This window comes from Ranitomeya imitator, chromosome 5 (genome assembly GCF_032444005.1).
Source record: "Ranitomeya imitator isolate aRanImi1 chromosome 5, aRanImi1.pri, whole genome shotgun sequence".
NCBI lineage: Eukaryota > Metazoa > Chordata > Amphibia > Anura > Dendrobatidae > Ranitomeya > Ranitomeya imitator.
The window spans coordinates 626,724,642-626,751,795 of NC_091286.1; the positions used below are offsets into that span (position 1 = coordinate 626,724,642).

Below are 27,154 nucleotides of genomic sequence, written 5' to 3' on the forward strand. Positions count from 1 at the left end.
CAGTTCTATGAAGGGGGAGGAGCTAGCGGAATCCAGACCATTCTGCTGAACGTTCTCCTGAAAGGACAGTCAGTTTTCTGTAGAACTTTGAGCACCAATCGTCACCTCCCATCTCAGCCATGGGACAGTCTGTATTTACTGAAACCAGATTTTACCAATGGATTGAGAATTTTGAGCATGAAAGTTTAGACCAGGAGGAGAAAGACACAAATTTTTCTCTAATAAGATATATTACAACGTTTCTTATTTTCAGGTATACGAATTATTTATGGGGAAAAAAAATTAAGTTAAAACGACTATTACACGTTAAATACACTGCTCAAAAAATAAAGGGAACACTTAACTAACACAATGTAACTCCAAGTCAAATACTTCTATGAAATTAACCCGGCATTATCAATGCTGTATGTGGCAAGAAGGGTAGCGGTGTCTGTCAGCACAGTGTCAAGAGCATGGAGCAGATACCAGGAGACGGGGAGGGGGCCGTAGGAGGACAACAACCCAGCAGCAGGATCGCTACCTCCTGTGCAAGGAGGAGCAGTGCCAGATCCCTTTAAAATGACCTCCAGCAGGCCACTAACAACCATGTGTCTGCTCAAAATGTCAGAACAGACTCTATGAGGTGGTGTGAGGGCCCGACATCCACAAGTGGGTGCTGTGCTTACAGCCCCACACTGTGGAGGGCAAATGAAATTTAACAGAGAACACCGAGATTGGTAGATTCGACATGGACACCCTGTGCCTTTCATAGATAAGAGGAGCTTCACACGGAGCACATGTGACAGACATCACAGAATCTGGAGACGCCGTGGATAACCTTCTGCTGCCTGCAACATCCCCCAGCACGACCGGTTTTTCAGTGGGTCAGTAATGGTGTGCCATTTCTTTGGAGAGCTGCACAGCCCTCTATGTGCTCGCCAGAGGTAGCCTGACTGTCATTAGGCACCTTGATGAGACATTCAGAGCCATTGTGAGACCATATGCTGGTGCGGTTGGCCCTGGGTTCCTCCTAATGCAGGACAATGCCAGACCTCATGTGGCCGATGTGTGTCAGCAGTTCCTGCAAGATGAAGGCATTGAAGCTATGGACTGGCCCGCCCGTTCCCCAGACCTGAATCCGATTGAGCACATTTGGGACATCATGTCTCGCACCATCCACCAACGTCACGTTACACCACAGACTGTCCCGGAGTTGGTGGATGCTTTAGTCCAGGTCTTGGAGGAGATCCCTCAGGAGACCATCCGCCGCCTCATCAGGAGCATGCCCAGGTGTTGTATAGTAGGGAGGTCATACAGGCATGTGGAGGCCACACACAATACTGAGCATCTTTTCCTTGTCATGAGGCATTTCCACTGAAGTTGAATCAGCCTGTAATTTGATTTTTCACTTTGATTTTGAGTATCATTGCAACTCCAGACCTCCATGGGATATTCGTTTTGATTTACATTGATAATTGTTATGTTTTATTGTTCTCAACACATTTCACTATGCAATGAATAAAGATTTACAACTGGAATATTTTATTCAGTGATATCTAGGATGTGGGATTTTAGTGCACCCTTTATTTTTTTAAGCAACATTACTTCCCAAGCCACAAAATAAATCATAGAGATGATCGGCAGCGGTTGCCAGATTGTCGTTACTGAGAATCGTGAAGTATAAATGCACCTGAACACTCTGTTCATACATTTGCATTTTTTTCTTTCTCTTTCTTGTATGACTCCATAACTTTTTTTTATTTTTCCATCGACACAGGTATATGAGGGCTTGGCTGCAAGACGAGTTGTAATGTTGAATGCTTTCTGCATTTTAGTTTGACAGTATTTATTATGTGGTAAAAAAAAAAAACATGAGACCTAAAGATTCTCAAGGTCAGAACAATTATGAAGATACCAAAATTGCACAGATATTTATTTTTTATTATTGGCGTAATTAAAAAAAAAGTGTATTATAAAAAAAATTGGGTTTGTATTGCTATTTTCCAAGACATAAAACTTTGTTTTTTATTTTTCTGTCAATGGAGCTGTGTGAGGGGTTACTGTTTACCTGCTGAGCTGTTGTTTTCATTGATATTTTGGGGTACATATGTTGTTTTGATTTTTTTATTCCATTTTTTTCTGGAGATTGGAGCTATCCTTCTCTTTACAGCATTTAACGTTTGTGTTAATTGTATATTGTGATAGAACAGATTTTTACAATATCAGTTTTTTTATTTTTTAAAAGGGGGAAAAGCGGAGAGATTAGAATTTTCGGAAAAAAATTTTTTTTTAATCTTTTTAGTTCCCTTGAACCTGCAATTATCCGATCGTCTCAGTACTGCAGTAGTATGTAATGAAAATCATGGTGTCTAAGGGTTAAACTCAGCCTTCACGGGAGTACCAAGATGGCAGTGATGGGGACCTTCATCAGGTCCTTGACTGCCATTATAACCCATTGATGCATTTTAATATGAGGATTATACAGCCATTGTAAATGTGTATTTTAAAAAGTAAGTACACCACCCTCATCAGGCCCAATATCTATTTAATAATCTATGCAGTTTGTATTATGAAATCTAGTATTCTAATCTGTTATGCGACTGGTGTAAAAGGATCTGCGGGAGATTGCCAGAGTTCTCCTGCCGCTAATAAGTATAAATGTCATCTTCATATTTTCTTGGCATCAGCAGAAACAATAGTTTACACTACGGCTAGAGCCAAACAACACAAAAGGTGCCCAAACCATCCGTCATCCCGACACTGCCGCTGCCAGCGCAGCCATTCATTCACCGCACGCCTAGTGAGTCGTTACTCATCGCAAACCCATTTACGGAGACGACCAGAGGCTCGCGTGGGGAATATTGACATTGGAGCGCGCTCTCCCGGATAAATAAAAAGTCTTTGTTTCTCAAGACAACTGATATCCGCCGCTTATCTTGTAAAGCTTACCGCAACGCTGGCTAATCCAAGGGCACTGCCAGACCGGGATTCAAGAAAACCAAGTGCCAACCTCTAGTAAAAGCAAGCGGTAGGACGGCTGTAAAAGCCTTTAACGCCTTGTTAAACGGCACTTGATTTCATTTGTAAAATATATATATATATATATATATATATATATATATATATATATATATATAGATAGAGATAGAGAGAGAGAGAGAGAGAGAGATTATTTGTATGTTTGGGTTTTGCAAACAATTATTACCCTTTCCCCATAGAGGTATCCCAATCGTGGAAAAAGTAGACACACCAGTTGTACTAAAGGGTTAACGATGTTAATAGTTGGTAAACGGCTATATATTTTTTTTATTCGTAGTTACATAACTGTGGCACATGAACAATATACTTTATATTGCAATTCCTTTAAAGGGGACCAGTCAGTAGGTGGAAAGTAACGTGTTTTTACTCTTATTATATTCCCGCTGTTCTCCTGAGTATTCAGTTCTTTGTTTTTTTTAAATCCACCATACGGTTCCCGAGATATGGGCTTTTTAGTTTAGAAGCTTAAAGACACGCCCCCAGAGAATCCAGTGAGCCGCGCCCTCAGATAATCCAGTGAGCCGCGCCCTCAGATAATCCAGTGAGCCGCGCCCCCAGAGAATCCAGTGAGCCGCGCCCCCAGAGAATCCAGTGAGCCACACCCCCTTAGGAAAGACCATATTATCAATAAATAAAAAGGCTAGTATCTCTGGAACCGTATGTCAGATTTAAAAAAAACAAAAACCAGCATAGTCAGGGGTAATCAGGGATAAAAGGAGAGCATAAACTGGTCAGTTTTGACCTAGTGATAAGTCCTCCTTAAAGGATCGTTTCATCCCTTTTCTGGCTAGATAGATGTTTAACTTCTCAACTTCTGCTGGCAAAATCAGCCAATTCCAGAGCAATCAACGGGTAGTCCCCCACGGCTGTCAATTTAGAAGGGTTCTCTGCTTTGGATGATCCCGAAATGTTAGAAGGGTTCCTCACAGATCACAAAGTAGGGACTCCAGTGATCACTGAAACTTGGCAGTAAGAGCTTAATTTCCCAGCAGCTCCACCATAAGGGAAAAAAGCATTACACAGGGACTATTCATATCAATTAGCTCTCTTCGAACGTCGACAGGAGGTGTCCTCCAGAGAAAGACGCTTTATAACTGGTTCTTACTCTGACCAAGAGATGAGGATCATGAACAGAGCACTCTGTCCCTTCCATTAAAGAAGAAATCTCTAAATTGGGCACATGGAAATTGATGTCATGAACTGGGCAACCCCTCTAGGCCAGGTTCAGGCCGCAATATTTTTGGGAACTATACTGCCCCGTGTGTTCAACTAATCCAATGATACATAGAAAGGTAAAGGACATCAGCTCACCCCTGCACCGGAAAAAATGTTTGCAAATTCTTAGTTGAAGGCGCATGGATTCTTTAAGCAGGGCTGTGGAGTCAGGAGTCGTTTAGTCAGAGTTGGAGTCGGAGTCATGGAAATTGAGGAGTCAAGAGTCGGACGTTTGGCTTACTGACTCCACAGCCCTGTCTTTAAGACTGGTATCCTCAAGGAAGGCAACAGAATATAGGAAGGATTGTAATCCAGCACCGAAAAATATTAAAATTCCACATTTATTCATAGAAACCCATTAAAAAAGTACATAGGGTAAAAAGAGAGTCCAAGAAACATTCTGCAATGTACAAATCCTTAAAGGGACTCTGTCACCTGAATTTGGCAGGCTCTCTGTCCGGTCCGATGGGCGGTGTTTTCTCTCCTTTCAGTCTCCCCTTCCTTTCCCGCTGGCCGCAATATTATCTTGAATATGAGTCTGTTTCCTCCGTAGTTCACGCGTGCGCAATGCAATCTTGCCTTGCGCATACACAGTATGCTTTGCCCAACTGCGGGCAAAGCCGAAAAGCATTAGTGCGCATGCGCAGCCGCACTATGTCCCGGAAGTGTTTAGCTGTGTTCTGGGACATAGAGGATAGTGCGGCTGCGCATGCGCACTAATGCTTTTCGGCTTTGCCCGCAGTTGGGCAAAGCATACTGCGCGTGCGCAAGGCAAGATTGCTTTGCGCACGCGTGAACTACGGAGGAAACAGAATCATATTCAAGATAAGATTGCGGCCAGCGGGAAAGGAAGGGGTGAATGAAAGGAGAGAAAACACCGCCCATCGGACCGGACAGAGAGCCCGCCAAATTCAGGTGACAGAGTCCCTTTAACCATAGGACTTACTCGTTATCTACAAGTAAGGACTTGTTACAGTTTGGAACGCGTAAGGTTTCGAGATGTTGTTGGATTCCCTTTTTACCACATGTACTTTTTATTGGACTTCTTGGAATAAATTTGTAATTTTACAATTTTTTGGAGCTGAATTACAATCCTTCTTATATTCTACTAGATAGTGGCCCGATTCTAACGCATCGGGTATTCTAGAATATGTATGCAGTTTATTTATGAAGATTTAAGAATAATGCAATTTATACACAGGATTTTCCGGGTAAAATATATATTATCAGCGAAGCGATGTTTAAATCCCGCGCCAATATCGCTGATTGGTCGCGGCCGGCCCCCGCACAATTCCTTCTCTCCACTATTAACACGGCAACTGAAAAATGCTTGTGCATCTTCAGACTAGTTGCAAAGTGTCTGAGCAAACTAAAAACAAGAAGACGAGAAAACGCATCCACAATAATCCAGCGTCATTAATAACGAACGTCCAGCTGTTATTCCACTAGATGACCACTAGCTGGCGGCAGGAGCTCCGCCATCCTCACCAATTCATCAGACACCACCGCTGCACTTCCCAACAACAATCCCGAAAATATTCTATTCATCGAGCTCATTCCACACACATACATCCTGCTCCTATATGGCCACATCCAAGTGCTCCGGAGCGCCGGCTGGCACAACGGTGTGCTCCGGGCCCTCAGGAGCGGAAGCAGCCACTGTGACGGCTTCAGGAAGAATGTAATACAGGTCTCTGGAATGCCCATACACTGAGGCTCCATTGTGACACCGGGCTGGGGGGTTACACCAGCAAAACCCCCACACGGAAAGATTAGGAAACCAGCCAGCAGGTAGAGTCTATCAAAACTGCAGTAAGAGCGCCAGCAGAGACAAACGGCTGCTGATGATGGAGCCGTGCTGAAGAGGAGTGCCGCAGAGGAGAGCCGCAGAGGAGAGCCGAAGAGGAGAGCTCGAAGAGGAGAGCCGAAGAGGAGTGCCGCAGAGGAGTGCCGCAGAGGAGTGCCGCAGAAGAGAGCCGCAGAGGAGAGCCGCAGAGGAGAGCCGCAGAGGAGTGCCGCAGAGGAGTGCCGCAGAGGAGAGCCGAAGAGGAGAGCTCGAAGAGGAGAGCCGCAGAGGAGAGCCGCAGAGGAGTGCCGCAGAGGAGAGCCGCAGAGGAGAGCCGCAGAGGAGTGCCGCAGAGGAGTGCCGCAGAGGAGTGCCGCAGAGGAGAGCCGCAGAGGAGAGCCGCAGAGGAGTGCCGCAGAGGAGAGCCGCAGAAGAGTGCCGCAGAGGAGTGCCGCAGAGGAGTGCCGAAGAGGAGAGCCGCAGAGGAGAACAGCAGAGGAGAGCCGCAGAGGAGTGCCGCAGAGGAGAGCCGCAGAGGAGTGCCACAGAGGAGTGCCACAGAGGAGTGCCACAGAGCCGTGCTGAAGAGGAGTGCAGCACAGGAGTGCCGCAGAGGAGAGCCGCAGAGGAGAGCCGCAGAGGAGAGCCGCAGAGGAGTGCCGCAGAGGAGTGCCGCAGAGGAGTGCCACAGAGCCGTGCTGAAGAGGAGTGCCGCAGAGGAGAGCCGCAGAGGAGTGCCACAGAGGAGTGCCACAGAGGAGTGCCGCAGAGCCGTGCAGCACAGGAGTGCCGCAGAGGAGTGCCGCAGAGGAGTGCCGCAGAGGAGAGCCGCAGAGGAGAGCCGCAGAGGAGTGCCGCAGAGGAGTGCAGCACAGGAGAGCCGCAGGGGAGAGCCGCAGAGGAGAGCCGCAGAGGAGTGCCACAGAGCCGTGCTGCAGAGGAGTGCCACAGAGCCGTGCTGCAGAGGAGTGCAGCACAGGAGTGCCGCAGAGGAGTGCCACAGAGGCGTGCCACAGAAGAGTGCCACAGAGCCGTGCAGCACAGGAGTGCCGCAGAGGAGTGCCGCAGAGGAGTGCCGCAGAGGAGTGCCGCAGAGGAGTGCCGCAGAGACGTGCCGAAGAGCTAAACATTAGGAAACAAGAGATAACGAATCCACACAATATAAAGAGACGCGGCAGAGCACAGACAATTGCCGACCTCAACCAAGTATTCCCTTTTGAATAAATTACAATATACATAACATCAGGCCGTGTGCTACAATGGATGTGTGTGTGTGTGTGTGTGTGTGTGTGTGTGTGTGTGTGTGTGTGTGTGCGTGTGTGTGTGCGCGTGTGTGTTAGTGTGTGGGGGGGTTGTACTTCTTACACTGCAGACATTGAACAAAATCTGTGATTATTGACTAAACTCGGCTGATGTCAGCTCTGAAGCCCACAGAATAGTAAATGCAGCTGGGGACAATAACAGGAGATATGAATTGTAAATCGATGCCCAGGAGGGCTGATCACATATTATAGGTCCGCCATTATAATTCAGTCTTACACCAGGGTGTAACTTGCAGCAAGTGGGTGGGCCGCCCGGTGCCCCCTAACATTGTCCTGTCAGTGGGCACGCACACAATTCTTGCAGGTGAAGAGCCTTTACTTACTTCATCCATCTTCATACAGGTGCCGAAGTCTGCCAGCTTCAGGTGGCCGTGTTTGTCCAGCAGCATATTGTCCGGCTTCACGTCTCGGTGGATCAGCCCCATGGAGTGGATGGCGTCCAGGGCTAGGACCACCTCGGCGGTATAGAACTTGGCCCACTTCTCCGGCACGTCGTAGTTGCTCATGAGGTTGACGAGGTCTCCCCCGGGCATGTACTCCATCACCATGTACAGGTACTTGTCATCTTGGAAGGCACAATTCAGCTGTAAGACACGGCACACGAGAAGTGTTAGCGCACACAGCAGACCATCCCTCGCGGCTTTCAGCGCACAATTCGACAATAAAAAAACTTTAAAAAGCTGCAAAATTTTGCGACTATTGTAATCTTGGCACCAGTTTCTCCCAGCTCTGACAAACTGGGCAGAACTGGGGCAGGAGGTGAGTGTGGTGGCTCATCACGAACCTCTGGGCTCGCTACGCCACAAATCTTACTCCAGCGGGGACTAGAGTAGGACTTGTGAGGCGCACGCTGTTCATCCGATGCCTCCTCAAGAACGTCTGATTCCAGCAGCCCCCTCATCAACCTTGGGGCTTGATGAATCGGGCCCTCCGAGTGTGCGTCTCTTCAATACCTGAGCTTTACTCACTGTCCCTGGGTCCAGTGATGAATCTCGGCTGCTGCTCCTGGGATCTGTCATTGTCTGCAGTACTGACATCACATCAACAGCGCTGCAGCCAATCAGTGGGCGGCTCACCGTGTCAAGTCAATGATTGGCTGCAGCACTGCTGACATGATGTTAGCACTGCAGACAATAACAAACAGAGACTCCACGGTGGACCAGGGGAGAGTGAGTGAATCACACTTTTTTTAATCCAAACCTCATTTAATAGGGTCCTTATGACACCGTTTGGACCCATTTGAGGATGAATTTAGGAGAGTTATGGGTTTTGGTACAAATTAACCCCTTCAGTTCCGTTCCTGTCGGACCCTTATTAGGCCAAAGAGCTGGTCCCTTTAACTGTTTTTACCAAGCACAGGGCTCTCTGATCATGTGATGTGCAGGGGATCTGCAGCCAGCCCTGTTCAAGTGAATGGGGTCAACTGCAGTTTGCTGCACAGTGGGGTGCCCGGGAGAACCAGTGTGCAGAGAAAAAATGGGGTGCAGCACTACACCAGCGCAGAAAAGCAATGGGAACATCCCCACTGATCATAAACCATTCATTCTCTATGCTTATACTAGACCTAGTCATAGCTTTAAAGACTGGTACAACCTCTTTAATGGTGGTTTTCACAATAACACCACAGTGATTTTCCACTAAAGAGAATAACAGGGACTTGTATTTTCCAGTCTGAAGCTCACCCAGCGATCGGCCTTATTAAACAACTACTTAAAGGGAATGCGTCACAAAAAAAGATCCTATTAATTAAAGGGAATCTATCATCAAATTTTTGCTAAGAAATCTGAGAGCAAGCATGATGTAGGGCCGGAGATCCTGATTCCAGTGATGTGTCACTTATTGGGCTGCTTTCTGTGTTTTAGATATATTCCCTGTTTTCTCTGCTGCAGATCTGAGAATGCTGAGCTGTGTATAACCCCGCCCCTCACCACTGATTGGCTGCTTTCTGTATACATCCTCAGCAAACTGCCAATCAGTGGTGAGGGTGGGGTTACACAGATTAGCTGGACTGTCTTACAGGTGGCATTTACAGTGATAATCTCCTCCTGATAAAACACTGATTGTATTGAAACGACAGAACACAGGCTAGTAAGTAACATATCACATCAAATCAGGGTCTCTGCCCGTACATCAAGCTGCTCTTGGACTAAATAGCTAAAAAACTGCTGTCAAATTCCCTTTAAATAAGGTTTTTATGTGAAAAGCAATTAGAAATAAATATGGTATTTTTTATTTTTCATATGATCTGTAGTTAAAATAACCACATACATTTGTGCAAATTTCACACAGCTTCTGGTTTCAGGAAATCTACATGCACATTAGGAGAAACAGACTGACCCAGACTCTTTGTTCTGTAGTGAAGCATCTAATGAGTGTGTGCAAAAGTCATTGTCTTGGGAGCTGTGATATGTGGATACGGTGTTAGCAGCCGTCATTATAGTCCTGCCTCTGCGGATAACGAGACTTCTGAAAAGTCTTTTGTAAAGAACAGGAAGTCTCAAATAGCTTTAGTGGTCAGTGTGAAAATTACAAGATTTCAATCATCCCATCCTCTTTCCCCCCAATAAAGATTATGATCTAAAAAAAATATATATTATTATTATTATTCTACAGTGCTGAAATCATGTTGACAGCGCTGCAGCCAATCGACCTACAAACACAGACTCGGCCAGCTGCAGAGAGCCAGCACTGAACCCGGGGAAGGCATGTAAAACTCAGGCTGGTTGTTTTTGCACCTCCGGCAGCTCGTAGCCAAACATTTTCTAAAATGGGACAAGTCCGAGTAGAGAAAATGAGGGCGGGGGGAATAAATACAGAACATTACCTGAACTACCCACGGGCTGTTTGCAAAGGCCATGATGTCCCTCTCTTCCCAAAAAAAGGCAGAATCCGATCTTTTTATCATTTCGAATTTACTTAGCAGTTTCATTGCGTAAACTTTTTGCGTGGTTTTGTGCCGAACCTGTAAAAAAAAGGTACAAAAGGAGTAAACAAAAAAAAAGGAAATAAATCAAAAATCATACGCACTAATACTAGCTGATGACTGTGGGCGACACAGCCCAAATCATCAAAGATGGGGCACCCCAAACTAATGGGGCAGCAGTGTGTAGAGCCGAGCATTTCGGGACTATGTGCTCACACCCACTGCTGTCGAATGGTGGCGCCTGGGCTCACAGTCAGGAGGTAAAACAGGAGATCTGGTCAGAAGTCTCAGGCTGCCAGACAGGGGGCTCACAAATCCCTTCCGGGGTCCACGGTGCGGAATTAGATTACTCAAACTGACGCTATTGTCATTTGTGTGGCATGACGCACAAATGATGGCACGGCAGCCGGGCAAATCAAGAACCAACCCGGGGATTATGGAAGTTAAAGAAGTTGTCCACTACTTGGACAACTTCTCGTATCCCTCGTTTGGCCCCCAAAAATTAATAAAGCTCATACTCGCCTCCCATGTTGGCGCCATTCCCGCTGTGTTGGCACTCGGTCTCCTGGGGCTCCTGCGCTGTAGTGACACATGACCCCGGTGCCCAATCAGCACTGTCCCCGCCTCCTGTCGAATTGAGCAGGAAGAGGAAGTCCAAGTTCCACTGCAGCCCGGACTTCCTCTTCATTTCCACAGTGACGCCAGCGCTGATTGGGCGCCAGCATCACAACAATCACATGGGAGCCCCAAGAGCTGACACCAATGGAACGGTGCCGCCATGAGAGGAGAGTATAGGCTTTATTATTTTATGGGGGCCAAACATTGTGATCAAGAAGGGGTTCTCCTAGTAATGAACAGCCCCTTTAAGAGATCTGTGGAGCTTCCATCCAGTTTACCGTGAGTTTTGGGGAATAAAGAACGAGCATTCGGGCTATTGAGCACATTTCTTACCAGCTGGACTTCACCGAAGGCCCCTCGCCCGATCACTTTCACTACATCATAATCTTCCGCCTTCATCTGTAGCTGGCGCACGTCGCCCACAACTTTTTCATCTTAAAGAGAAAAAAAAAAATCTCTATTTAAAAATGCCAGACAAGTTGGTTTTCCAAAGCGTCGACAGAGACTCATTGCCAGAGAGAGTAAAAATAATCCCAAAATATTCTTTAACTACGTAAATAGTAAGAAACTAAAAAATGATAGTGTTGGCCCCCTTAAAAATAGTCTGGGTGAGATGGTGGATGAGGATGAGGAAAAAGCCAATATGCTAAATGACTTTTTTTTCATCAGTATTTACACAAGAAAATCCCATGGCAGACAAAATGTCTAGTGATAAAAATTCCCCATTAAATGTCACCTGCTTAACCCAGCAGGAAGTGCGGCGGCGTCTAAAAATCACTAAAATTGACAAATCTCCGGGCCCGGATGGGATACACCCTCGAGTACTGCAGGAATTAAGTACAGTCATTGATAGACCATTATTTTTAATCTTTAAAGACTCCATAATAACAGGGTCTGTGCCACAGGACTGGCGTATAGCAAATGTGGTGCCAATATTCAAAAAGGGAACAAAAACTGAACTCTGAAATTATAGGCCAGTAAGCTTAACCTCTACTGTGGGTAAAATCCTGGAGGGCATTCTAAGGGACACTATACTGGAGTATCTGAAGAGGAATAACCTCATGACCCAGTATCAGCACGGGTTTACTAGGGACCGTTCATGTCAGACTAATCTGATCAGTTTCTATGAAGAGGTAAGTTCCGGATTGGACCAAGGGAACCCAGTGGATGTAGTGTATATGGACTTTTCAAAAGCTTTTGATACGGTGCCACACAAAAGGTTGATACATAAAATGAGAATAATGGGGATAGGGGAAAATATGTGCAAGTGGGTTGAGAGCTGGCTCAGGGATAGGAAACAAAGGGTGGTTATTAATGGTGCACACTCGGACTGGGTAGCGGTTAGCAGTGGGGTACCACAGGGGTCAGTATTGGGCCCTCTTCTTTTTAACATATTTATTAATGACCTTGAAGGGGGCATTCAGAGTAGAATTTCAATATTTGCAGATGACACTAAACTCTGCAGGTAATCAATACAGAGGAGGACAATTTTATATTACAGGATGATTTATGTAAACTAGAAGCTTGGGCTGATAAATGGCAAATGAGCTTTAATGGGGATAAATGTAAGGTCATGCACTTGGGTAGAAGTAATAAGATGTATAATTATGTGCTTAATTCTAAAACTCTGGGCAAAACCGTCAATGAAAAAGACCTGGGTGTATGGGTGGATGACAAACTCATATTCAGTGGCCAGTGTCAGGCAGCTGCTACAAAGGCAAATAAAATAATGGGATGCATTAAAAGAGGCATAGATGCTCATGAGGAGAACATAATTTTACCTCTATACAAGTCACTAGTTCGACCACACTTAGAATACTGTGCACAGTTCTGGTCTCCGGTGTATAAGAAAGACATAGCTGAACTGGAGCGGGTGCAGAGAAGAGCGACCAAGGTTATTAGAGGACTGGGGGGTCTGCAATACCAAGATAGGTTATTACACTTGGGGCTATTTAGTTTGGAAAAAGAAGACTAAGGGGTGATCTTATGTTAATGTATAAATATATGAGGGGACAGTACAAAGACCTTTCTGATGATCTTTTTAATCATAGACCTGAAACCGGGACAAGGGGGCATCCTCTACATCTGGAGGAAAAAAGGTTTAAGCATAATAACAGACGCGGATTCTTTACTGTAAGAGCAGTGAGACTATGGAACTCTCTGCCGTATGATGTTGTGATGAGTGATTGATTACTTAAATTTAAGAGGGGACTGGATACCTTTTTGGAAAAATATAATGTTACAGGGTATATACACTAGATTCCTTGATAGGGCGTTGATCCAGGGAACTAGTCTGATTGCCGCATGTGGAGTCGGTAAGGAATTTTTTTCCCCAATGTGGAGCTTACTCTTTGCCACATGGGTTTTTTTGCCTTCCTCTGGATCAACATGTTAGGGCATGTTAGGTTAGGCTATGGGTTGAACTAGATGGACATATAGTCTTCCTTCAACCTTAATAACTATGTAACTATGTCTCTCCCTGTATAAGAAATCTTGAATTACAATGCTGGAGGATCCTGGTGCCGAATATTGCTGCACCCCCGCCCTACATTACAAATTCAACCGTATCCACACCCTCGAGATGCAGATAACGTTGAATATAATGGTGGACCACAGTCCTTGGCTCCGTCTTCTACCATTCAGCCTGGCCATCTCAGAGAGCAGCAGGCGCAATTATGACACTAGATGATGAAGAATGAAGCCTCAGTGTGTACAAAGGAGCATGTTTGGCATTCACTTGTGTAAGAATATGAGGGAACATTAAACTGTGTGGGGGAATGTGGGGGCCATCATACTGTGTGATGGGGGAAGGGCTGTGGGAACTGTCATTCTGTATTAGGGGCAGTGAAAGATCATACCGTGTGTGGGGGGACGTGGGAACCATGCCACTGTGTGTGGGGGGATATGATGACCATTATACTGTGTGTGGGGGGATGTGATGACCATTATACTCTTTGTGGGGGGATGTGATAACCATTATACTGTGTGTGGGGGGGATGTGATGACCATTATACTGTGTGGGGGGATGTGATAACCATTACACTGTATGTGGGGGATGTGATGACCATTATACTGTGTGTGGGAGGGATGTGATGACCATTATACTGTGTGTGATTGGGATGTGGGCACCATTATACTGTGTGTGATGGGGATGTGGGCACCATTATACTGTGTGTTGGGGGATGTGGAAACCATTATTCTGTGGAGGTGGGGGGGATATAAAGGTCATCATATTGTGGGGAGGGATAGCTATGGGGACAATAACACTGTGGAGGGGGGCTGTGAGGTCATTATCAGGGTAGATAAAAATCAATGTTTTTTTTAAAAAAAAATTAAAAAAAAATCGGATTTTTTTTATTCAAATCGGATTTTTTTCAATAAACTGCTTTTTGAGGAAAATATTTTACCATCCAAAGGTTCTCCATCATGAGATAAAGCCGAGTTGTTTAACTCAGTAGAATAAAGGCTGTATATGTGTAACATTCACAATGCCATGCTCTTCCAGAGGTTTCTGTAGGATTAGTGGGCAGTTTCTCTCCTATATTATCACAGACGCTCGCTTTACTTACGCAGTTCTCAAAACTGAATTTGACTCCGCAGAGTTCCAGCCTCTTCTTCACGGCAAAAATGTTACAACATGAACAGAGTTGAGAAAAAGACCTTAATCCTATTGTTCTACAAACCTATGAATACAGAATCAACCCCTTCAGTGCCAAGTCCAAGAAGTTAGACAATATGTTTCTGATTGTTTGGAGTGGAATAGATCTGCACAACACAAGAAGAATGTGAATCTAAGGGCTTGTTTCCATTTGCGAGAAACACGTCCGAAGCTCTGGTGCCGGCACTCCGGAGTGGAGCGTGCGGCCGCATAGCAACACATGGAGCTGCACGCTCCGCTCCGGAGTGCCGGCACCAGAGCTTCGTTTCCACATGCGAGACACGGACGTGTTTCTCGCATGTGGAAACAAGCCCTAAGTGTGAGGAGGAGGAAGGGCAAGCAGACAAGAAAATGAAAGTGAAACTTTGAGCACAATACTGCAGCATAGCCACAGACAGACAAGTCTGGATCTGTTTGTGTGTACGATCTGAGGTTTATTACATTATTTCCTTATAATGGCAGCAGGCCGTAAAAGAGACCCAGTTTGGGAATATTTTAATGAAGCTCCTTCGGCTATCGCTAAGGCAGGCATGCGTGCAAAATGCAAACGATGCAACAAAGAGATGCAAGGCCTGGTGGCGCGAATGAGGCAACATCATGAGAAGTGCGGTGATGAAGATGACTCACATTCTTCTTGTGTTGTGCAGATGTATTCCACTCCAAACAATCAGAAACATATTGTCTAACTTCTTGGACTTGGCACTGAAGGGGTTGATTCTGTATTCATAGGTTTGTAGAACAATAGGATTAAGGTCTTTTTCTCAACTCTGTTCATGTTGTAACATTTTTGCCGTGAAGAAGAGGCTGGGACCTCTGCGGAGTCAAATTCAGTTAGGTAGAAACTTTGATTTAAATCACTGATTTAAATCAAGCCTTACTGACTAGTGATTTAAATCAGTTAGATTTAAATCAAATCCACCCTGGTCATTGTACTGGGTGTGGAGCTGTAGGAGCAATGATACTGTGAGGAGATCATGCCATATGTGTGGGAGGGTTGTGTGGGCATCATACTCTGTAGTGGGCTGTTGGGACATCATTCTATGTGTCGGTCACTGGTGGTTCATACTTTTTTGGGGGGTTGAAAGAACAACATACTGTGTGGGTAGAGATATTGACTAAATGGATTTTCCCACGAACAAAGGTAATTTTAAAGTTGATTTTATTCAATAGATTTATGAATAATAATAATTTCCACAACTGGTTGTATTAACGCCATTTACCAGGAGGTTAACTCTAATCCAATGTAATAGGTTCCCTTTAAGAGTTTTGCATTTATTACTGATGATTCATAAGTGATACATTAGTGTGCATCTTTCTTTTTCTTGTATGGCTGGATTGATTGGCATTCAGAGATCGCAGGCACAGCAGGAAGCATGGAGGGCATCCTCCGTTTAACCAGTGCTCCTCTTGCTGCTGCGCCTGCGATCTCTGGATGCTGGATACGAAGAGTATCATGAAAACCCACGGACAGCACTAGAAGGAGAAAATCAGTCATGTGCACGAGCCCTTAGTGTGACGCAGGACACCGGGCGCTAAAACCGCAAAGCGCTCCGTGAAGACTCCCTTGAAAGCAAGTGCGCTACCAAGGTCCGATGCGCAGACACAATCCGTACTCCGATCACATAAACATGGAGTACGGATGTTTGTATTTTCATCACATTTTTGAACACGAAAGAACCTAAAAATCGCCCAATTATGGGCGTCACAAATGTTCATGAGTTTTCAATGCTGGACGCAATAATAAAATTAAAAAAAGAAAAGAAAAAGAAAGTTTAGCTACAGTAGTTGGTGAGAACTTTTTTTCACGTAATTTTTGACAGTTTTGGGGTATTTTTTTTCTGCTTGCAACTAATACAATTGGGCAAATACTGCTCTCAAAACAGGCTATAAAAATAATAATGCACAAATAAAAAAAAAATAATAATTATAAAAAAAAAGTCTGCCAAAAGCACCATAGTCGAGTTTTTACTTTAAATCAAAATGAATCCTATTTTAGGATGGGGTAACACAGAGAATTTGGCAGCTTTACTGGTCTCGTGACCCAAGATCATTCCATGTTATTGCTACACTACACAAGATTATATATATATATATATATATATATATATATATAGTGTGGGCATGTGTGTATATATATATATATATATATATATATATATATATATTATGCAGGTGCATAAGGTACGGAACAAGCAAGTCACAAAAAAATAAAAATGGATCCAGATGTGTTTTTCTTGTGACTTGATGGTCGTGGTCACAGTACCCCACTCTCTCATATATAGTCGTATCAGCGTCCAGCGGCACTTGACCAGGCGACCCGTGTCACCACCAGTCACAGTGCAGACCCAGACATAAAACATAATATTAAGCGTTTTTTTTCCAAGGCTCCAAAATCCTCATAAAGAAACGAAGTGTTCTTACCATACTAAAGTAACACATTGTGTATTATGTGCAGGAACCTGCGAATACTTTATTATCACCATTTAGTGGCCATGTACGCCTAGGAGACACTGTCGAATGCCACATTGCATCTTGACTAAAGAGTTATTCCCATCTTCATAGATGGATATTTTTAGATGGGGCTTGAAAAAAACGAGCACTTTTGGAATTTACCGTACTTCTCATTAATATCTCAGGAGTTGCTGCACATGTTAACACTTTCTCTATCATTTTGTTTATAGTGAGTTGCCTAGGAGACCGACCAGGCTTAAACACTGCACTAAGTGACCGGGAAACAGGAGGTGTAAGTGCGCTCCATCGACCCTGGTCAGCTTCAACACAGCTCATCAGAAAGGAGCTTGTAAGCGCTCCACATGTTCTACTCTCCATCAACGGTGGTCGGTCTCCAAGGGGATGAGCTGTAAACAAAAGTGTTAATATCTCGAAAACAAGAGAATATTTTCAGAAGCAGCAAATTGCAAATTTGCTTGTATTTACAATCACTATCCCACAATATCCCGGTTATGAAGATGAAGCTTGAAGAACACATCAAAGAGGTTATACTGTATATGACGGGAGAGCTGATGCCGTGTGCCTATTTTTCACATCAAAAAGATCGACACAGCGGCAAAACCCAAGTCACCGATTTCTGCCAGACACGGCTGGTGTCCAGCGGGATGTCGTTGTGTCCATATATCACGGTAAATGCAGATGTAGGCAGAGCCTTAGGAAATCATCCCACCAATTCATTACTGACATACAAAAAAAAAAAAATAGAAAAAAAAACAACAACTTTAGAAATAGGAGCAAAATGATACCAGGACTCTTACATCTATTTAGGAAGTTGTCAATGTTCTTGTTCTTTCGTAGTGCAGGGAAATCGAGGTCAAGGACCAAGGAATTGAGTCCATCCTAGAATGAAAGAAACAACAAAAAATGTCAGAAACAAAAGTTAATAGAACGTGACCTGTTAAGGAAATCATGAGTTAATTATTGGGCCGTGGTGGCCAGACTTCAGCTGTTAATGGTCACACACAACGATACATAGTGGAGGGGATAAACCTGCCGCTAGACCGGCCAACGAGTCAGATTCCCTCCCATCTGCTGACCAGGGATGGACGCAAAGCCTTATTACATAGGTTAGACTCTGATCATTAAAGAAGGTCCATTAGCGGACAGTTTATGTTCTTGTTTTATTCTCGCTGCTCCCCTGAGAATTCCGTTTTTGGGGTTTTTTTTTTTTTTGTTTTTTTAAGATCCGCCATACAGTTCCAGAGATATTGGCTTTTTTATTTAGTGTAATCTTTTATGGTCTTTACCAAGAAGGCGTGGCCTCATATTCCTCGAGGGCGTGTACTGCCTTCTTACCTAGTGAGACACACCCTCTTGGTAAAGATCATAAAAGTTAGTACAAAATAAAACGTCCCATATCTCAGGAACCGTATGGAGGATCTTAAAAAAAAACAAAAAACAAAAAAAACTGAATACTTCAGGGAGCAGTGGGAATAAAGTAAGAGCAGCACTTTTGACCTGTATGGACGGCAATTACAGTGCGTAATAAAATATTTAGTTATAGGTTATACAGTGGTTATGTGGTCAACAGCGGGCTGTGCATTTCCAGCTTCAAGGGACTTTAAGTGGTCTTGGGATACCCAAAACGTTTAGATAAACCCAAATAAAGAGAAGACAAATCTGGAAGATTTTCAATTTCATCCTATTTTTAAACTGCATTTGCTTTAAGAAAATGGAGGCCTAAATACAGTTTAATAACTTATTCAGAATTGTCACTTATGGTGAATATACCAACAATAATAGTCCATGAGGTTGGGTCTACTAACACCTAGCTGCTGGATCCACAGACCATCAATCTGACCATGTAAGGCTCAGTGAGGGGTCTTTTTCCGCAACTCAAACCCTCATATGAAGAATTTAAAGCGGACCTTTCCGCAGTTGGAGCATGTTAAACTGGTCATATAACGGATTAGTGGCTACAGGGCTCAATAAAACATAGGTTTTATTTTTTTATTTCTCTCAGTTGTGGAGATATTTGCTTAGGTTATAATTTATGTTAAAACAAGGGGTGTTACCAAGAAATTTTATCTGGAGGCGTGCACTTCTTGCCTTGTGTGACGTTGACCAATCATACAACGGTGGCAACACACAGTGGAAAAAAAGAACACGCCCCCACAATAGCTTATAGCAGATTTCTTAGTGTGAGACAGGTAATGACAGATAGTCCGTTCTCCTCAGAGCTGTGTGTGATCACAAGTGTCAGGAGTAAAGCAGATATAAGTCTGATTACAATCCCACTTTAGTTTTCATATCACAGCAGTCCATCCCGGTGCGTGGCGCAGCAGAGTTTCGTTTCATTACAAACACTTTTGCAGCTGCAGCTCTCCTCTCACGGTGCTGTCAGCTCTAATGTATCTCTCCCGCACCCCCCATGCTGACTGCCATGAGATGAAAGCTGAAAGTTGTTCATAATCTGCTCTTCTCCTCTCAGACTGTCTCACACAGGAAAAAGCCTACCCTAAGCTTATGCCAACTGGGAATACTTCTCGAGAAAATGCCCCTAGAAAAAAATATTTTTGAGGACCTCACCTACTTGTCTAAATATACTAAGTACACAGAAGAGAAAGCCATAACTCAGGAATTAAGAGGCGCAGGAACAAAAGAAAAACACCGCCAGATTCAGGAGAACAGAGGGAATTACACTAGGTTAAAAAATTATTTTTTTACGGCAAATAACAGGTCCTTATTAAAACACTTTAACACAGGCAAAAGAAGAATACTACCATGTGTATGTAAAGATAATATGTCAACAAGCAAACTAATCGCAGGTTTACCAGCAAATATAATCGCTGTGGACACTGGTGATGGCATCTGTCACAGCCTCCATGTAACATATATATATAAGGAGCAGTAAATGGAGTGAGAAACCAAAATGTCAACAGTCCACGATCAACGGGCAAAGAGTCAATGGACGGTCATAGATCACAGATCAACGTAGGTGCTAAAACACCAGTGTGACCATAGTTATTGCTCACTTTAACTGTAAATGCATTACAAAAAAGAAATGGATGGCTCTGTGCCGTTTTATACAGCACCGTGCTGGTGCGGAGATATCTGGGGAAGCAGGAAGCCGGCAGTCTCTTCTCCAGATGTCAGGAAACCTGCCACTGAAATGATTTCATGCTCTCCTTCCTCTGCGCTATGACAGATCTGTAAACCCCGGACCTTTCCTATTATCGGACTGTTCAAACAAATGACGTGTGGGCGACTTACAGTTCTGGCAGAGCGGCTGCTAAACATACAATCAAATGAGAGTCCACAGCTTTCAGAAAACCATTAGTAAAAGTCGGAGCACCGAAAACGCAGATCACAGTCACAGATATCCATTTCAGTCATCAACCTCATAAGAAGAGCAGCGCAAATGTGCAATCTGTGAGTGTCCACGATGATGGTACTGACCAAATATTTTAGATTACAAATGTATATATCATTGTGGGGAAAAAACAATTGTCTCTAAAAATTCTAGTGGAGGGACCCCGACAGGTAGGGAAAGGTTTATTACATAAGTAGTGAGGGCTGCGGCGGAGGAGAGCACCAAAGAGGCTGCGTCGGGGGGAGGAGTGCCAAAGAGGCAGCGGTGGATGGGAGCGTCAAAGAGGCCGCGGAGGAGGGGAGCGTCAAAGAGGCCGCGGAGGAGGGGAGCGTCAAAGAGGCCGCGGAGGAGGGGAGCGCCAAAGAGGCCGCGGAGGAGTGGAGCGTCAAAGAGGCCGCGGAGGAGGGGAGCGCCAACGAGGCTGCGGAGGAGGGGAGCGCCAAAGAGGCCACGGCAGAAGGGAGCGCCAAAAAGGCCGTGGAGGATGGGAGAGCCAAAGAGGCCGCGGCAGAAGGGAGCGCCAAAGAGGCCGCGGCAGAAGGGAGACCCAATGAGGCCACGATGGAGAACGCCAAAGAGGCCGCGGCGCAAGGGAGCGCCAAAGAGGCCGCGGCAGAAGGGAGTGCCAATGAGGCCACGATGGAGAACGCCAAAAAGGCCGCGGCAGAGGGGAGCGCCAAAGAGGCCGCGGCGCAAGGGAGCGCCAAAGAGGCCGCGGCAGAAGGGAGTGCCAAAGAGGCCACGGAGGGAGCGCCAAAGAGGCCGAGGCGCAGGGGAGCGCCAAAGAGGCCGCGGCAGAGGGGAGCGCCAAAGAGGCCACGGAGGAGGGGAGCGCCAAAGAGGCCACGGAGGAGGGGAGCGCCAAAGAGGCCACGGATGAGGGGAGCACCAAAGAGGCAACGGAGGAGGGGAGCACCAAAGAGGCCACAGAGGAGGGGAGCGCCAAAGAGGCCACAGAGGAGGGGAGCGCCAAAGAGGCCACAGAGGAGGGGAGCGCCAAAGAGGCAACAGAGGAGGGGAGCGCCAAAGAGGCCACAGAGGAGGGGAGCGCCAAAGAGGCCACGGAGGAGGGAAGCACCAAAGAGGCCGCTGCGGAGGGAAGCACCAAAGAGGCAGCGGCGGAGGGTAGGGCAAAGGCAGCACCTTCCGTCTTTGAGCACACAATTCTCATGTGTACTTGGATAAAATCTTTATTTTATTGAAGACACACGTGTGTGTTCCTCTGATCTTGTGGTTCCAGATCATGTCTGGGCCACCTATGCTACATCAGATGTTAGAGATGCTGGCCAAACTGGCAGTGCACAAACTAACTAGTCTGCTGTCCATGGGAACAATCACACAGATAAACAGGCCAAAGTACAAAGCTGAAAAAGAGGAAGGAAAACTGCTAAAGACACTAAACAAAGCAGCGTGAAGTCATCAGCCAAAAAAGGGAACCGGAAAATACTCGTATTATTATGACAGCGGAGCATGTTCCCGGGTGTCGGGGGAGGACATCAGCAAGTCACTTCTTCTTTGCTAGAAAAGTAGGAGGAAGGTGAAGCAAACTAACCATACCCGGGTATAGTCAGAAAGGGCAATTTATGCAGGGAAATCATGATACAAAGATCAAAGTGTGAATAATACACACAGGCACATACATTATTTCTATATATGCACACAAAAAAAGAATATGAAGCTTTAATGACCTCCCATTCTACATCCATAGCCATTGATACGGAGTCCGTCCCTCTACAGATATAACGACTCCTGCGCTTCGGGGAAGGATTTCTACCAGATTTTGGAGGCGTCTGTGACATTTTTCCCATTCATTAAGAACATGTGTGAGATCAGACCCTGATGTCCAGGCTCATAATCTCCGTTTCAGATCATCCAGAAGATGTTGGATGGGGCTGAGGTTGAAGCTCTGTGCGGGAATCATGTTCTTCTCCCAAACTTCTCCAACCATGTCAGTATGGACCTTGTGCACTGGGCACCACCATGGGGGCCAGAAAAGGCCCTTCCTCAAACTTTTTACAGAAACAATTATCCAATGTCTTGAGCTGAAGAATTAAGACTTCTCTTCACTGGAGCCAAGCCTGACCCTTGAAAAATAACCCCATAGCGTTATCCATCCTCCATCAAACTATACAGCTGGCACAAAGCCACAATGTTCTCCTGGTATTCACGAAAACCAAACTCATCCATGAGTCGTCTGACAGACGTGGGATCCGTCATTTCGTCTGCTCTAGAGACCAGTGGTGGAGCCTTTACACCACTCCTCCTGATGCTTAGCATTGTGCTTGGTGATGTACGGCAGCATGCACCTGCTCGACCGTGAAGCCAACACTCTTAGTGTATGGGGGTCTGCTGATCCTCTTGTTCTCCTGGAGACAGACCCCTGGCAGATAGGTCTTTCTCACAAAGAATGTAGGAGTACTTTGGAGACCGAGCTCTCCTGCGTATGGGAGAGACGGCAGAGATGGCTGCCGACATTGAGATCATTCAACTGACAGCCATCTAAAGTGCACAGCAGGCAAGAGGTGGATCCCAATACTTATGAGAATGGATCATCATTAAGAAAAAAAGAAAAGAATCTGCTATAGATGGGAGGCCAGCTGGATTTATACAAGTGAGCAGAAGACCACCACATAGGAGGAAAACATGTGTAAACACATGTGGAGATAAGAGCCAGAGCGATGAACCTGCTCCCCATCTGTACAGTAAAGCTGTGCACAATTTCCTCACTCACTGTCACTCTTAATTCTCCGAACCTTTGGTATAACCCAGACATACATCTCAGAGGAAGCATGCGTCTAACAAAACAAAGACATTACTACAAAACAAATGTGTTGGCAAATACGTTCCAGAAAAGCCATTAATCATAACGTACTCCAGGAAAGAAGACGTGCAGACCGAAAAATATACATGGATGTACTGTAAGGTGCCGTTAAATGGCCGCTATCGTTTCAATAAACTTTGCATAAATCAAGAGTACAAGCAAAATAAACTTTGTAATATAGAAAAAAAAATCTGCTTTATTCTCCACTCGAGAGCCACTTCCCTGCCTCGCCTCCTAAATTCATCAATAGCTAAAATCCGTGTTCATCAAGAGGGACTGCCAGATATCAGCTGCCTATTGAAGTCTATGAAGAGGAGGAGCAGAGTGAGGGACACAGACAGATCCTACTGCAGCTTTCTAGTACGTGTTTATCTCACCCCAGTAGTACTGCTGCTGTACAATGTCCTACATTCGGAACATGGGCTTCAAAAACACCTGAGCACAGGAATCCCTCGTGTGTGTGTGCTGTGTATGAAAGACATAATGGCAGCTGGTCTCCCCCTACTAGGTCAGAGACAACTGCAAATTAGAGCTTGCAGAGGGGAAACTGGTGAAAATGCAGGATACAAATCATTCCTCCTCTGTGGTATTTAAAGGGGTTATCCAGGACTATGCAACAGTTGGCCTAAGAGCTAACACACAGATCGTTTACTCGCTACCTGCCTGTTGTGCCTGATACAGATCTCTGCCAGCACAGTGTGGTGACGGACAGGTCCTGCCAGGTGATTCTGCGGCTTCTGCTGACGTCACATCAACAGAGCAATGGCTTCTCTTCCCCTCTGCTCTACTGAATGACAACATCATGATGATTGATAGCCGGCTCCCTGCTGCTTAACTGCAGGGAGACGGCAGTCAATCAGCATGGCAAATACAGTCACTCAGCTGTCAATCAGCATGACAACTACATTCACTTAGCTATCAATCAGCATGCCAACTAGTCACTCAGCTGTCAATCAGCATGGCAAATACAGTCACTCAGCTGTCACTCAGCATGACTACACTCACTGAGCTCTCAATCAGCATGACAACTACAGTCACTCAGCTGTCAATCAGCATGACAACTAGTCACTCAGCTGTCAATCAGCATGACAACTACATTCACTCAGCTGTCAATCAGCATGCCAACTACAGTCACTCAGCTGTCAATCAGCATGATATCTACAGTCACTCAGCTGTCAATCAGCATGACAACTACAGTCACTCAGCTGTCAATCAGCATGCCAACAAGTCACTCAGCTGTCAATCAGCATGACATCTACAGTCACTCAGCTCTCAATCAGCATGACATCTACAGTCACTCAGCTGTCAATCAGCATGACAACTACAGTCACTCAGCTCTCAATCAGCATGACATCTACAGTCACTCAGCTGTCAATCAGCATGAAATCTACAGTCACACACATCGAGAGAGCTGCCTGGAAGAAAAGCTGCTCTGCTAATGTGGAGCAGCTGAATTGCAGGCAGGAGTGCTCCATGACCCCAGAGATTTGAACCCAGGACCTCCGTGCTGCCTGCAAAATAGTTTTAATAAACCCATGTTCAGCTGATGAAAAAATGCAATAAATGCCCAAAGAAAAAAAAATTGCATTTTAAGGAGAGAAAAAATCCTCTAGCTAGCTATTAGTGGTCCTCCTTTTTTCTAACTTAAGGTTGACTCCATTGGTCAAATGTAATCAGTCTCAAAAAGCGGAGACTCAGACGGATTACAGGAAGCGGGAATCTGTGTGTCTGCTCCTGCTCTCCTGTCTGAAAAAAATGCATGCAGGAATAACAAAGATGGGGACGCAAGTCATGGGACAATTAATGCAAGCTTAAAAGTGCGGGGGAATTAATTAACAGGACATATAGTGCTGTCAGAATACTGGTGAAGAGGAATCACCCAATCAAAGTGTGAACTATAAGAATAGTGCATCAGACTCGAGAGAGATCCTGGTCATATAAGGCTGGCATGACTTTGGGGGGGGGGGGGGCAGTAAGAGCATGCTTTCCTACAAGGTTTGTGTGAAAGGTTAAGAACGTTTTAAAGAAAAAGTTACTGAGATGGGGATCAGAAAGCACAAAAATGGGGCCCTACAGCCCCATCGGAAATAGAGTGCAAATATGAATGCACAGCCAACACTTTTATTGTCTACAGGACTGTGGAGTGAAGCCACAGACTACTGTATTTTTTGGACTATAAGACGCACCGGACTATAAGACGCACCCAGGTTTTAGAGGTGGAAAATAGGGAAAAATATATTTGAAGCAAAAAAGGGTGGTAAAATATTTAATAACATAAACATACTATTATATGTGTTGTTATTATATATAATAGTATGTTATTATGTTGGAAGCTGCGGGTAGAAGATGGTGCTGGGGACCAGTGTGGTGTCTGTAAAGTACTGTATGAAGATGCTGGAGGGTGAGTATAAGAATGGGGGCACAGAGCATATATTTAAAGCTCCACTCCAGCACTGAAAAATAACACTGGAGTGCTGCTTTGAGATCCCATTGGGAGAACTATAACTCCCAGCATGTCCTGCAGAACCTATGGCATGCTGGGAGTTATAGTTCATCACAGAAGTGTCAGACTGCTTTATTGTGTGTTGTAGTGACTTAAGGTACCGTCACACTAGACGATATCGCTAGCGATCCGTGACGTTGCAGCGTCCTGGCTAGCGATATCGTCCAGTGTGACAGGCAGCAGCGATCAGGCCCCTGCTGTGATGTCGCTGGTCGGGGAAGAAAGGCCAGAACTTTATTTCGTCGCTGGCTCTCCCGCTGACATCGCTGAATCGGTGTGTGCGACACCGATTCAGCGATGTCTTCGCTGGTAACCAGGGTAAACATCGGGTTACTAAGCGCAGGGCCGCGCTTAGTAACCCGATGTTTACCCTGGTTACCATCGTTAAAGTTAAAAAAACAAACACTACATACTTACCTACCGCTGTCTGTCCTCGGCGCTCTGTTTCTCTGGTCTGGCTGTGAGCGCCGGGCAGCCGGAAAGCAGAGCGGTAACGTCACCGCTCTGCTTTCCGGCCGCTGTGCTCACACAGACAGTACAGAGAAGCAGAGCGCCGAGGACAGACAGCGGTAGGTAAGTATGTAGTGGTTATTTTTTTACTTTAACTATGGTAACCAGGGTAAACATCGGGTTACTAAGCGCGGCCCTGCGCTTAGTAACCCGATGTTTACCCTGGTTACCAGCATCGTTGGTCGCTGGAGAGCGGTCTGTGTGACAGCTCTCCAGCGACCAAACAGCGACGCTGCAGCGATCCGGATCGTTGTCGGTATCGCTGCAGCATCGCTAAGTGTGACGGTACCTTAACCTTTTAATTGTGGCAGCCAGCCACACTGTGGTGAGGTAAAATGCTGGAGCATCCAATCCCATGACACCACAGAGCGCTCCCTCTTGTTGCCTCTCCACAGCACAGGAGTAAGCTTGCAGATTGTAGTGTGGTGTCTGCAGGACCTGTGATGACATCGGATGAGGGAGGGCTCTGTGCTGCCATGTGATGCTCCAGCCCGCCCTCTTCATGACATCACACAGGTTCTTGTGCTGGAGCACTCAGCATCCAGCACAGCCTGTCAGGTATGCAGGGATCTTGTCCCTCTGGCCCCTGCTGCTGCTGCTGCTGCCTCCTCCACCAGACAAACAGATCTCCCCAGCTGCTGCAGGAATCCAGCGCTGGGGAAACCATGTGTGTTCCAGTGAAGGAGTATTCATGTGCTGCTCCTGACTCACTGCTCAGCTGATAGGTGGACGGGGAAGCGGCTAATGAATATTCACTGCACTTTAATGTGGTTTCCCCAGGCTGATTCCTGAAGCCCAGCAGGGACATTTTTCTGCCTCCTGCCTCCCAGTGCAATCCCACTAGCTGCTGCCCCCTCCCCACGTTACATCCCTACCATAAGACGCACCCACACTTTCCTCTCAAATTTGGAGGAAAAAAAGTGCGTCTTATGGTCAGAAAAATATGGTATTTCCAA

General features: G+C 45.6%; 1 protein-coding gene across 2 annotated transcripts in view; it reads right to left on the reverse strand.

Annotated features, from left to right (window-relative positions):
- The window catches only part of ROCK2 (Rho associated coiled-coil containing protein kinase 2), a 174,345-nt gene that overhangs the window by 72,064 nt on the left and 75,127 nt on the right, over positions 1–27,154 (reverse strand). For both annotated transcript variants that reach the window (XM_069728101.1, XM_069728102.1), the window contains exons 2-5: positions 17,810–17,891; positions 11,216–11,316; positions 10,166–10,303; positions 7,665–7,925 (exon numbers count right to left, since the gene is read on the reverse strand). In XM_069728101.1, coding sequence (XP_069584202.1) covers positions 7,665–7,925; positions 10,166–10,303; positions 11,216–11,316; positions 17,810–17,891 — 582 coding nt within the window. The remainder of the gene's footprint in view (positions 1–7,664; positions 7,926–10,165; positions 10,304–11,215; positions 11,317–17,809; positions 17,892–27,154) is intronic.